Below are 14,092 nucleotides of genomic sequence, written 5' to 3'. Positions count from 1 at the left end.
GACTTCGCATAGGCCCCATATAACGTTACCTCCCGATATTCAGTATTTTAATGAATATTGAGACATTATTTATCGGACCTATTTCGAATTTCGTATTTGAAGTTCGTAATGAATACTACAGCCTAACACCAAAAATTGTCTGTGCAGGTCCACGACTTCGCATAGCCCCCATATAACGGTGCCTCCCGATATTCGGTATTTTGATGATTTTTGAGACATTATTTACCGGAATTGTTTCAAATTTCGTATTTGAAGTTCGTAATGGATACTACAGCCTTTGGCAGAAAATTGTCTGTGCAGGTACACTTTTTATAACCCCCATGGTACCTCCCCTCTATTCTATTGATAATTTTAGCTACATTATAAATATTTTTTTTTCAAGTTTCGCATTTGAATATCGTAATAGCTTATGACAAAAGTTGCCTATGCAGGTCCACGTCGTCGTATAGACCCTAATATACAGTTACTTTCGGTATTTCTAAGATTTTAAGAAATTGTGAAATTTGTACCAAATGGTGGAGGGTATTCAAAGTTCGGCCCGGCCGAACTTACAGCTTTTTTACTTGTTTTCAGTTCCAGTTCCATCTGTGAGAATTGCCTTATCCATGACAACCAATGAAATATTTTGTCAAGAAATTAGTTCTAGGAATTTTAATTAACTTGGCCGTTGTTCCCATGACTACTAATAAAAATTCAAGCAATTACAAAATTATTCTGAAAACTTTCCACGAAACTTATTAAAAATATTCAAATGCATAGCAAAATTTGTTATGGTAATAAGGAAATGAGAATTTTACCATATTCGAATATAAACGAACAATGTCGACCAGCCAGCCAGCCAGCCATTCATTCAGCCAGCCACCTGACTGACACATGTCACCGTTTTATGCTCCCCTGCAATTTTCGATATCAATATTCATGACAATGGCATACATACATTCATACATTGTTTTTTTTTTTTTTTGACAATACCTTACGTGACATCCCGGGCGGCTATGAATATTTCAACAGCCACCATCGGGCCGATGTAAAAAGTCCTGCGACACATTGTCCAATGTGCCGCGTCATATTTTCTATGGCTGTGCTGTGACCGTATCAATATTTTCAAAGTAAATACAGAGGAAGAAAACATGACGATAACAACAATAAGAACGCCAACAATGAATGTGACAATAGGAAGGACAATGAGAGAATTGTACAATTGTCCTTTTGTGGGTTGATATTATGACGTTCGGTAGGTAGATGATATGTAGGTTGTTATTGTTGGCGCAAAAGAAAGAATTGTAATAAAAAGTTGAATAGAAAGAATAAACAGAGGAAAGACAAACAGATAGACAGATTGACAAATATTGCCACAAAGAGCGGTAGAGAGAGAAAGAGAGTGAGATGGGAAAACCCACACACACCCACGCTCACACAGATATCATAACAAATACAAGGTATGAATTCATAAATGCTGCTACCTATTTATTTTTCTGTTAATTTAAATAACAAAAAACTGTATCTCAAACTCATAAAAATGTTAACGAAGTGCAAATAGTTCGGCATATGTACCAAGTACAAATACGAGTATACGAATAAAACATGCACACGTAGCTCCATAACGAGCATGGAAGAACATTTTGCATTTTATATTTGAATTTTCATTTTTTCTCTTGTTTTTGAAAGTACATTGATATATTTTTTTATTGATAGAATGATAACCTGAAATACGATTTTTTTTTGGAAAATATGACTAAATATCTAAATTTGGAGTTTATCCTTCTGTAGGCACTATAACAAAGACTGAGCCGACAAGCCTCAATTTTTAAGCTTAAGGCTCTTGATAATTTCAAAAGCTCTCCATTACCATACAGGGTTGCCCATATTCGACGGACCCATGTTTTTTTGGGCCCATTCCAATCGACGAGGCTTGTCCGCAGGCAACATTCTTTGCGTAAATTGAATTTCGTACGGGAACAAATGCAAATCAATGCGAATAATCCGTTGTAAAGTGGACCGAGCCATGCCCAACTGCTGAGAACGGCGTTTTTGGGATGTTCTTGGGGACCTCTCAACACTGGCTCGTACGGCAGCGATATTCTCGGCCGATCGCCCTGGTCGATTTTTATATGGCCTCTTCGGATTAGAAAGAGCCCTACCAGTTGAAAATTTTTCGTATAAACGCTTAATGGTGTTCTTAGAAGGCGCACTTCTCACATTTTTTAATGTTTAAAAAGCACGTTGAGTTTTCACAATTGACTTCTTCTGTTGAATGTAAATTTCAACTATTTCAGAGCGCTCGCGTGGCGTGTATTGGTTCATGGTAAAAATCTGCTTGGACTAACGCTTCAAACGCGGTATGTCATTAAGCGATGTGACATGTCTGTCAAAAGTTATGGCGTTGCCAGATGGGTCCGTCAAATATGGATAACCCTGTATATTAAAATCCTTAATTATACCCTCAGCCATATGGCTAGAAAGTGTATATATCATTTGAAACGGCCGAAAGCTGCCTCGTCGAAATAACGGGTTTAGACCCCAGGTCTCCTTGGACCAAATCCGTTTGAGTACATTTGGAGTCGATCTAGCGATGTCCGTCCGCCTGTCTGTCTGTATGTCTGGCTGGTATGCACGATAACTCTCGAAGGGAGTATACGGGTTGGTCCAAACTTTGTACATTGTAATATAATTGTCAACCTTACATTGAGTTGGGAGATTGGGAGAACATCGGTCCACTCCTTTTGGTACTTCCCCACAAAATGTCAACATTTTCAAGGAAAATAATTTACTGCACAGAAAGAGAAACGATAATTCGATTTTGCTTCAACTTTGCATCAGTGCTAGGACAGGTGCGAAAATGGCCGTTATCGGTCCACTCTATCAAGTACCTCCGCCACAAATAGTCAATATTTAGAATAATTATTACTATTATGAAATGTGATCTAAGAGTGCGATTGTCTCAAAATTACACACATCATAATAACCCAAGGTCTGGAGTGAAAATAGAATAGGTCGATCTACTCCTTCTGGTCAAAATTGTGAATATCCATGAAGCTTCCGAAGCATAGGATTCCACTTAGGCTGGGCAAATCTCAATATTTCTATCAACACAAGATCTGTTATAAAGATGGTAGAGATCGGATTATTCCCACACAAAGGTACTCCCACACAAAGGAACGACATTTTGAGTAACCAGAGCGGTTATGAAATCCGAGATGAGCATCTGTTTTTGTTTATATTTGACACATCCCATTTTTCTACTAACACAAGATCTACTGTGAAGTTGGGATACATCGGCCCACCCATTCCGGTACATCCTCCACAAAAGGTCGAAATTTCCAAAAGAAAAATAAAATAAATTTAAAAAAAAAATACTGCACAGAAAGAGAAACGATTGCTAAGAAGATGATATATATATCTGCAACCCCCTTCTGGTACCTTGCTTACAAAGGATCACAATTTACGTTACTTTTATCAATCATAACTTCTGAAACAAGTCAGCAATTCTTTACAACTAAATATTTCTCTCAATCAGAAACTTGATATGAATATAGAATATATGATTTCGCTTAAAAGTGGATATAAATGCTCGATTTTCCTGCAATTTTGCCCTTACCAATATTTTTATGTGTATTAGAAAAGGCATGAAAAAGGAATACTCCGGTCGACTATATCAGGTACCTCAAGCACATTTTAACATTTTCTAAATATTTTCACATATCTAATATAAAGTGAAGGGAGTAGTCTGTATAGGCCAAACCTGGCACATTGCAATATTTATATCATATTTATTTAGGTCCGATACAAAATGGAAAATATTGGCCCATTCCTTCGGATCCCACTCCAATTGAGCAATCATAACAGATGTCAAAATGTACTCTAGGTTTTATGGAAAATTTGTCTTTTATTCCACATAAATGTTATGGTCTATTTCACCCACTAAATACTACCCGATGACCATGAAAATTAAAAGACTCCTGCCCAGCCCTAAGCTCTAGTCCCATACCAACTTCCGTGTCGATTGGTCTATAATTGCGACCATCAGAGCAACTGGAAAATCTAATTACATTTTTTTGTTCATTTCAACCCCTAAATATTTTGCCATCATCTCCAAAAGCCACAGGCTTCTAATCTGACCATAACCCCATCTCCAATTTCAATTTCGCGTGGATCGGGCCATAATTGCAACCTATACTTTTCTATGTGGGAAACCAATATTTCGAGGTGCTACATAATTTTTGGGCCAATCAAACTTTAAATACCTCCATCACATAGTGTTGTAGGATATAAAAATATATTTTAAGAAGTCCTACCGTTGGACTTATTTACCTGCCACTCAATTTCAGTGAAATAATTTTTTTTTAACAATATCCTGTATTTTTTTTTCCAAAAACACTTCTTCCTCACATTTTCGTTGACACACCGCACATTAAAATGATAACAAAATCCAATAAAACTTTTCAACTCAACAATAAAAATACCGAAATGTAACCATCATTATTTTACCACCGAAAAGCTTATCGCTCCACAACTCAAGCTTCATAAAACATCAACTCTGGACAAAAAAAAGGAAAGGGAAAAAACCTAATGACGGAAAAAAGGGTTCGGATAAACCAGCATAAAATCAAGGAAATTTCAGGAAAAAAAAAAAAACAACAAAACTTCCATAAAAAGTGCAGTAAAAATTTTATTTCGTTAATTTTTTTTTGGCAATTCATTTTGGGTGACAAATGTGTGCAGAGGGAGTGAGAGAGAGAGAGGGAGAGAGAACATGAAAGTATGCACACAAGAATGCTCACTCACACATTTGAAAAAAAAACGAACAAAGAACAAAAAACGGAAGCGTTGAAATAATATAAAATTTTATATTTTAATTAAACTTATCTGAAAAAAATATATAATATAAACTTTTACATGCTTTTGGAGAAAGTTTGTCATTCCAATTATACGGATGTGGATGGAGGTGGAGGATGGATTTGTGAAATGGCAAAGTAATATTACAAAAAAAAAAAAAAGGAGACAAGCCTCGTCATCAGTATTCAAACGAGTATTGGAATTAAAATTAAATATTTACAAGGGTGGTTAGGGGAAGAAATATTTTCCAAGGGGAGTGAATTGGGGAAAATTGGAATTGGGAAAATTGCAGGGTGAGATTAAAAAAATGCATCCAAATTCAGACTGCTGCCATTTCTAAGCCATTCGTCCGATATCTGTTACAATTATTCCAGTGACAGCTCATTATATTGTTTATAAGCGTACAAAAGCATTTTGGTGAGAATTTTCCAGAAAAAAAAGTTATTCGCGATGGAATTCAAGCGTGATAGTGTGATTTCTTTATATTTGGCTGGAAAACCACAAGTGGCCATGGTTAGAGCACTCCAGCATTTAAATGTGAATAAATATTTTGTGTCTCGTACCATCGCTCGTTACCGTGTAGTGGTAGCGTAGCTCGACGTCAAGGAAGTGGACTGAAGAAAACAGCAACATCAGCAGAAATGGTTCGAAAAGTAAAGAAACGTCTTGATCGAAACCCGCGTCGCAGTGGCCGAAAAACGGCTCGTGAACTGAACATATCGCAATGTTCCATTCGGCAAATATTGAAAAGTGAGCTGGGAGTGAACTTACACCGCAACAGAAAGAAAATAGACTCAAAAGAGATAAAGAGTTGCTTCACTTGGCCGAAAGTAGTGAACCACTGAATTTAGTTTTCTCCAATCAAAATAATCGCGTTTACTTGCCAAAGAAGTCAGCTGAAAATGTGCACCTTCGATTGGCCACCAGAACTCAAGCACCGGCAATGGTGATGGTGTGGGCCGCCATAACAGCCGATAGTCGCTCTCTACTCGTATAAATCGACCGTGACATCAGAATAAATGCCAAATATTATCGCGAAAATATTCTGGAGGGTGAAAAATGAGCTCGGAGCGAACTTACACCGCAACAAAAAGAAAATACACTCAAAGAGCTAAAGAGTTGTTTCGCTTAACCGACAGTGGTGAACTCCCGAATTTGGGTTTCTCCAAAATGGGCACCTTCGATTGACCACCAGAACTCAAGTGCCGGCCATGGTGATGGTGTGGGCCGCCATAACAGCTGCTCGTAGTAATCAAAATAAATCAATGAAAATCAGAATAAATGCCGAATATTGTCGCGAAAATATTCTGGAGGGTGTATTAAAGCCTTGGGCACGCAAACATTTTGGCCGCAGACCTTGGGCATTTCAACAGGACTCAGCACGCGCCACCCAAGAATGGTTACAAAATGAAGTTCCTCGCTTCATTTCCAGCGCACAATAGCCACCAAAATCTCCGGATACTAATCCATTGGACTTTGCGTCTGGAGTATTTTCGAAAGCAAGGTTGGCACTAAAAAAAATACCACAGTGTCGATCACCTCAAGCAAGTGCTTCACTGGGAATGGACCAAAATACCCCAGAGCAACATTCGGGCAGCGTGTGATGGTTTCATTGGCCGTTTGAAGGCCATAATTCGTGCCAAAGGTAACCAATTCGCACAAATCTAAATTTATTCTAAAATTTGAAGCTATTTTCCATATTTTTTTGCTTTTTTAAAAATTTAAAAATTTTATAAAAATTTAAAAAAATGTAAAAATTATGGCTTTTGACTTTGTCGAACTTTTTTTTATCTCACCCTGTATTTCTGTAATTAAATTGGAATTCTTCAATTAACTTCTGCCTAGGAAGTGTATTTGAATAATTAATTTTTTCTAGGATAATTTTCCGCATCTAATTTAAGAAGAGTAATTGCGAATAACAAATTTTCAATTCTCCCCACTCTAATTAAAAATTTGTTCAATTAAATATTAGATAACATCATATTTTAAAAATATTTTTGTAATTATTGAACTGAAACGTAACCCATTGCCAATTAATTCCAGTCAAATGGTGTTGGACGAAAAAAAAAATGGAAGAAAAAAATATTAAAATTATTTTTCACATCAAAATAATTGAATTTGAGTTTTAGTCAACTGCTCTGAGACCCAGTGAATTCTAACCATTTCGGCAAATTGTAAAAATGAAATGCTTATTTTAGAATACCAATTGCAGATGCAGATGAACTTCTCATTTGAAAAATTTCAATACATTATCGATTACCTTAAATTCATATGAATATGGTTTTTAGTTCATTACCTGGAATAGAAAGAAAATAATGAAATTAGTTTTTTTGATGTTAATTAAATTGGTTTTGAAAATATAAAACTATGGCAAGGTTAGAAAATAGTAAAAATAAAAATATTTTGAATAGTCAGAGATTAAGAAATTGGAAATAGGTTTTCATAAAATTTTATGGAAAATAATTTGATTGGTATGCTCCTCCATGAAGACGAATTTACGAATTTATAAATGGAGATATCGGATTTCGTTATTGATACATGCCTACTAAAAAAAGGAAACCTATTGCACTCAATTTCGGCCAAAGACCAACTGAATGAACCACTGAAATTGAAATTTTCTCCTTAAGGTTTCTGAAGATGATTTTTTTCATATTTATAGAAGACTCTCAAAGGTACTCAGAATTTTGAAATTTGATACAAAGATTTGCTATTGCACCATATAAAAATACAAAATTAGGGTATATTTCATTCGAATTTGTAGTTTGTGTTCCCACCGGATAAAAAATATTCTTGAAAAGAACTCTCCAAATTGTGGTAACGGTACCTCCGGACATTCGGAATTTTGACTCATTTTCAAACGTATATATGAGTTCTCGGGTATATATTTGAATTTCCAGGTCCACGTTTTTGACTTCTATATGTAATCTTACCACAGAAGTTCAAGACGGTCGTTCTGTAAAGGTATTTCTCAAGGTTTATTTATGGAAGACTGGAGTACACCACCAGATCAACTCAAAATGTCCTGAAACGGATTTGGTCCACAGAGATCTAGGGTCTAAACCCGTTATTTCGATGAGGTACGCTTTGGCCGTATCAAATAATATGCACCCTCTATAGCCATATGGCTGAGGGTATAAGAAGATCTGGGTAAGGTTTTCTACATTCACAAGGTACAAAGAAGATTTTCTTACTAAAGAAAGACTTCGGGAAGTTATTCCATCTATGAAACTCCTCAAAAGAATCATATGTCTGTGAAAGGTCTAAATAATGTCTAAAAAGTAGTTTTTAACTTTGGTCTATCTAAGAAGCAAGAGAGTTTATCTGTCTCCTGCTTAAAAAAGTTCTTTGACCACCACAGGTATTTACAAAACGACAGCAAGAAGATTTTGGATTTCCAAGGGCATCTGTAACGTTTTCAATGGAAAGGATCTGGACGAACTTTTATCTTTTGGCGATTTCTGGATAAATTTTTATATTTAGGAAACTTTTAAAAATAATTCTATCTTTAGGTTTGTTTCTGAAAAGTCTTTTGGTGATTTTTTGAGTGGTCGAGCTCAGGAACTCTCGAAATCGTTGTCTTTGTATAGGACCTCTTAACGTCTTTCTATCTGCGGGGGTCTCCCGGAGTAAAAAATATCTCCAAGAATTGCTGCCACTTTTTTAAATAAATTTATTTCCATTAATCAACCCATTGATACCGACAATTCCTTGCACAACCTTTACGATATTACCCTCAGGATAAACTACAATCAAAAACACACAGCGCTACAAACAATAAAACAAGAAAAATCTATTAAATATTTATTCACGATTTTATTCACCGTCACTTGTTATGCACTCAGTCAGGCATGCCAATGCACTCAACTGTAATCGCTTTGTATTTACATTGTATCCGCCGACGAGAATCAACGCCATGGAGGAAAATCAAACACCAACCAATCGACAAAAAAGAAAGGAGGGAAATATGAAAAATTCATTTAATAATAATAATAAATTGTAGCGTGTTGTTGGATCATTGAAAACAATCAGAAAAGTATGTAAGTGTGTGTGTGTGTGTGTGGGCGCGAGTTTTTGTAAATTTATTCAATTGTTAATGATGTTTACACATAAAAATTAAACAAATCTACCCGACACACACACGCGGCCACTTAAATTTTAAAATCAATAATTGAAATAGGATATTGTTGATGATATAAACATTTTCGAAAATAAATTATTTATTTAATTGGTTATTATAATTAGAAGAACGAAAAACGAAAACGTGAAATGTGAATTGCAGGAAATAGGAAGTGGAACATTTATCAGTTAACAGTGGACATTCCGTATAATGGAACTATATTTTAAATTTAATTTAAAATTTTAAGTATTTAAAATAAATTTGAAATTGAAACATACAATTTTTTAATTAAAGCGATTTGTTTACTGTTGTTTGTTGCAACTCCATCATTAAAAGGAAGACTGTAAATGACTTTATCAGTTGTTTGGTTCTTTGGTGCGTATGATTGGTATTAGTCTTTGCCCATAAATCATACGCCCTTAGGGTTATAGTTGACAAATGTGATATTTAATATGGATTATTAATTATGCATTGTAATCTGTATAAATAGAGAAAAAGGCGATTGTTTGGCTGCTTAACTCACCTATCGATGCCCAGATCAAACGATGGACTATAGAATTTTGGAATTTTGCGTTAGAGTCACAGATGTTGTTAAGGGGAGAAGAAGTGTGGGATTTAAAAAATGTAAATGTAAAAAATCGTATTTTAAAAGTACAAACACAAGTAAACAACAAACTGATATTACAAAACAACTAAGCGAAAGGTAAGCGCTTGTCCTCTGAATTTGTCTTTTTCCCGTTCTTTTCAATCGATGTGGCACAAAATGGTACAGAAATGTGTACGTATAAGAATGATACGGACCCATTAAAAGGTACAACATAAAATGACAGTATTATTGAATACTATCGAAATTATGTGTGGGCTTCCCTCCTTTCTAATTCTCTAGGAAAATCGTATTTTTTCGAAATTCCCACTTCAAGGTTACGAGAGGTACAAATATGTAGAAAATGGTTGTTCACTGCTTTTTACCGAATATGAAGAGCTACCCTTTGGAATTTTATTTAGTGGTTAAAACAATAACCCTCCACACTTTTAGAGACTGTCGCCCTAAGTTTCAATTTTTGGATATTCGTACTTAATACTTTAAGGATGCAAATCGTGCTAAAAGTACAAGATGCTAACTCGTTAATATTAAGCTATAGGTATGAGTTAGAAATTTCAAATTATAAGTAAGAGTCACTTCGATTTTGTGATGTTTTAAAAAAATCGAGCACTTTTGAATATACGTACCTAAAGTGTGCGAAATGGTACAAAATGAATTTTAGAAAATTTCCATGAGGCGGCATATTTGGAAATTCGTACTTCAAGGGTACTAAGAGTTACAAAATGGTCACCATTTGCATTGAGTGGTTGGTAAGAGCTTGGTTTTATTTTTGAATAAAAGGGTTACTTTTAGTGCGCAAATTCGTACACTCAAGAGTACCAAAATAACCAAAAATGTACAAAAAGACACTAAAGAGATCTGCAAGAGCTTAAATTAAAATTTGTGTGTAAGCTTAACTCTTGGTTAAGAAACGGCTGTATTTTTTGGAAAATACAGTTTGAATAGTATACAAAGGTACAAAATTGTAACAGAGCTATTGATAATAGTCATAACTTTAAAAATTTGCATCGTGATGAGAGACTTAACATTGGTGGGATTTCTGAATATCGTACTTTCAGGGTACGAAGTTGTACAAAATGGTACAACATATTAATTATGTAATTGGTAAGAGGTAAAACTTTGACATTTGGCATGAGGTGCAGAGGTGTAACATAAGGCTAGAAATTTGCACATTAAAGGTAGCAAAAGGAATAACGATTAGTAGGAGATAGAATTTGGAATATTTTAATGAGGGTCATCCTCCGTGAGAGAGATTATCGGAAATTCGTACATTCAAGAGTACAAAAAGGAAAAAATGGTACGAAATTTTTACCGAGTTATTGGTAAGAGCTAGAATTCGAAATTTTGCGTTGACGTTTTTTAAGGTAAAGAAAAGGCACACTTTGATGCAAATATTACCAGTATGTACAAAATGGTGTAGCAGTATTTCGACGTGATCTCCAAGAGCTAGGATAACCCATAGAGTTGAGGTGTAAGATAGGACAAAATTCCTGAAAATTCGTACTTCCATAGTACGAAAACGTACTTAATAACCAAACATTTTCTCAATAAATTTTAAAACCTCAAAATGTAGCAAGAGTTTCACTCATGGAGTAGAGCTGTTAAGCAGTGCGAGAATTTTAGAAATTCGTAGTTTTGTAGTACGAAGGTGTACGCAATTGTTGAAAAACGTTATTGGGCAATCGGTAAGATGTACAAGCAAGGCTACTAAAAATGCGTACTTTACGGACTCAAAAGTACTTTTCGTCTGTCTGTCTGTCTTTCTGGATGTATGGAGCACACGATAACTCTTGGAGGGAGTATACGAATCGATCCAAACTTTAGATCGAAGTCAAAGATAGGCAATATCGGTGCACTCCTTCTGATACTTCACCCGCAGAAGGTTGACATTTTTAAAGAAAATATTTTAATGCACAGAAATAGAAATAATCATCCGATGTCGCTCTTACTTTGCAAATTCTTATATTTGCAACAGTGCTGTGTTAGGTGCGAAAATAGATAATATCGATCAACTCCACATTCAAAATTTTGAATAATTATAACTCTTATAAAATGTGATATAAGATTCCGATTGTCTTCGAATTTCACGCATCACAAGTTTTTTATTAACCCAAGATCGGATACGAAGATGGGATATGTTGGTCTACTCCTTCTGGTACATCCTCCACAAAGGGATAAAATATTGAATATCTCATAAAACGCGAAATTAACATCCATTCAAAATTGGCAATATTCAATATTTCCATCGACACAAAATCTGTTAAAATTATGGTAGAGATCTGTCCATTCCTTCGGATACCTCCCCCACAAAGGGTTAAAGTTTTCAATAACAAAAACGTTTATAAAATCCGATATAACCATCCTGTTCTCTTCATATTTCATACATCACAATATTTTTGTTGACCCAAAGTCTGGTGTAAAGATGGCACACTACTTCTGGTACCTCCCCTACAAAGGGTCGAAATTTTGAATGTTCATGAAGCTCATGAAACGCGAAATTAATATCCGATTCCATTCAGACTTGGTACATCTCAATATTTCCATCAGCACAAGGTCTATTAAATAATGGTAGAGATCGGGACATTTATTCTGGCACCTTTCCTACATAGGGTCCCATCTTTTGAAAAACAAAACGCTTAAGGAAAGCGAAATAAGCATCCGATTCTCTTCAAATCTCACACATACAAACATTTTTTCTAACACTAAGATTTGTTGTGAAGATGATATATATCTGCGAACCCCTTCTGGTACCTCAGTCACAAATTGTCCCAATTTTTAATAATTATATTAGTAATAGCTCGCGAAAGAAGTTAGCGTTTCCTTACGACTTGCTTGTATCTAAATATTTCTCTCAACCAGATACCTGAGAGGAAAATACAATTTATGATTTTCCACAAATTGGATATAAATGTTCGATGTTCTTGTAATTTTTTCCATACCAATATTTCTAGCTGTATTTGATGAAGTATAAAAATGGAATACCTCGGTCGATAATGGTACCTCACGCACATTGTTAAATTTTCTAAAAACTATATACGATAGTATATAGGAGGTGACGAATATAGTCCAAATCTGGCACGTCGCAATATTTATATCATATTTATTCGTATTCAATACGAAATGGACAATATTGGCTCATTCCTTCGGAAGTTACTACATAGAGGGTCAACAATTTGAATTGACTTTGACTGAGGGTATACATCTGGTGGAATAACAGATTTCCTAAATAAATATATCCAAAAAGGACAAAGGAATTTTTTAACTTTAAATTCCTTTCCATTATTGTATTTAATATACATATATGATTTACATATAAGATTTTTAAAATCAAAAAATATGACCGCAATTTAGCCTCAAGCACAAATAACATTTTTTGGAAAAAATAACTAAACATTTTCTAAAACATCAGCCATGCAGGACAGCGCAGCAACCGAAGTATAAGTAGTTTTGTGGGCCTGTTGTCCGGTGGCACTGACAGTGGCATGAATCGGCCAATGGTGATGAGAATGATGATGATGATCATCATCACTGCCACTATCAAAAACTCAACAACACCCGCATTACTACAACAGCAACAACAAGCATTAGAAGAACGTCAGCGCGTCATCATCATCGCCACTGCCATCATCATAAACATCACATCACATTTATATTAAGGCTGACGTCAGTCAAAAAATGGCTACAACTTGAATCATTTTATGCCGTTTGCAATTCCAATTTTTTTCTTCTGCTTCTGTCTCTGGCTTTGGCTCTCAACGGCTAGATGGACCAATTGAACGTCCATCCGACCCACAGACAACACTAACAACCACAGCAACAATAAATGCTAAAACATATGGCTAAACAATCCAGCTGTTCCTACTTAATATTGTTGTATTTTTGTATTTAGTAATAATTTTCTAGCTTTTCTAATCGTTTGATTGTGTGTCTGTCGTTGTGTGTGTGGAAATGTGTGGATGTATGTTGTATGGGGGTTTTGCGGAAATTCGTTGTAGTGGTTATAAGTAGAGCTTAGTTCGATCGAACGATTCTATTTCCTTTTCTAGTTTCGAGAACCGAGGTCGTTTGTGGGAACACTCGGCGTATGAGTGATGTGAAATATATTAAATCACTCATACGTTTTGAAACTGGTGCACCGAACGATAAACTAGATTGACAAAACTCTTCTTACAGGGTTGTGTGATTGTCGTTGTGTACGTGGAAACGTGTGGATATGTAGTATGGGGTTTTTGCACAAATTCGTTGTATTTCCAAGGACTCCGTTCATTTGTAGGAACACTCTGCGTATGTGTGACGTGAAATATATGAAATCAATCATACGTTTAGGAATTGGTGTACTGCAGCGTTGTACCAATCTAGTTTGATCGAAAGAATTAGTTCCTTTTCTAGTTCTCTGCGTATGAGTGATGCGAATTATTTGAAATTAATGAAATCACTCATACGTTTAGGGACTGGTGTACTGAACTATGGAGTAGATTGACCTTCGTTGTAGGTTTGTATGACTGTCATTGTGTACGTGGAAATGTGTGGATGTA

At 35.3% G+C, this 14,092-nt stretch overlaps 2 protein-coding genes across 6 annotated transcripts in view; one reads left to right on the top strand and one right to left on the bottom strand.

Moving 5' to 3' along the window:
- Nucleotides 1-14,092, bottom strand: part of LOC101897106 (diacylglycerol kinase 1) — a 272,567-nt gene that overhangs the window by 168,144 nt on the left and 90,331 nt on the right. The window lies entirely within an intron of this gene.
- LOC101892653 (troponin C) overlaps nucleotides 13,232-14,092 on the top strand; it is a 519,923-nt gene continuing 519,062 nt past the window's right edge. Inside the window, exon 1 of the mRNA XM_059131005.1 lies at nucleotides 13,232-13,237. Within this exon, the coding sequence (XP_058986988.1) occupies nucleotides 13,233-13,237 (5 nt within the window). The 5' untranslated portion in view covers nucleotide 13,232. The remainder of the gene's footprint in view (nucleotides 13,238-14,092) is intronic.

Source organism: Musca domestica, unplaced genomic scaffold, assembly GCF_030504385.1.
Source record: "Musca domestica strain aabys unplaced genomic scaffold, Musca_domestica.polishedcontigs.V.1.1 8, whole genome shotgun sequence".
Taxonomy (NCBI): Eukaryota; Metazoa; Arthropoda; class Insecta; order Diptera; family Muscidae; genus Musca; species Musca domestica.
Note: the sequence above shows the minus strand (reverse complement) of the source record. Positions and strands in the feature narration are given on the sequence as shown.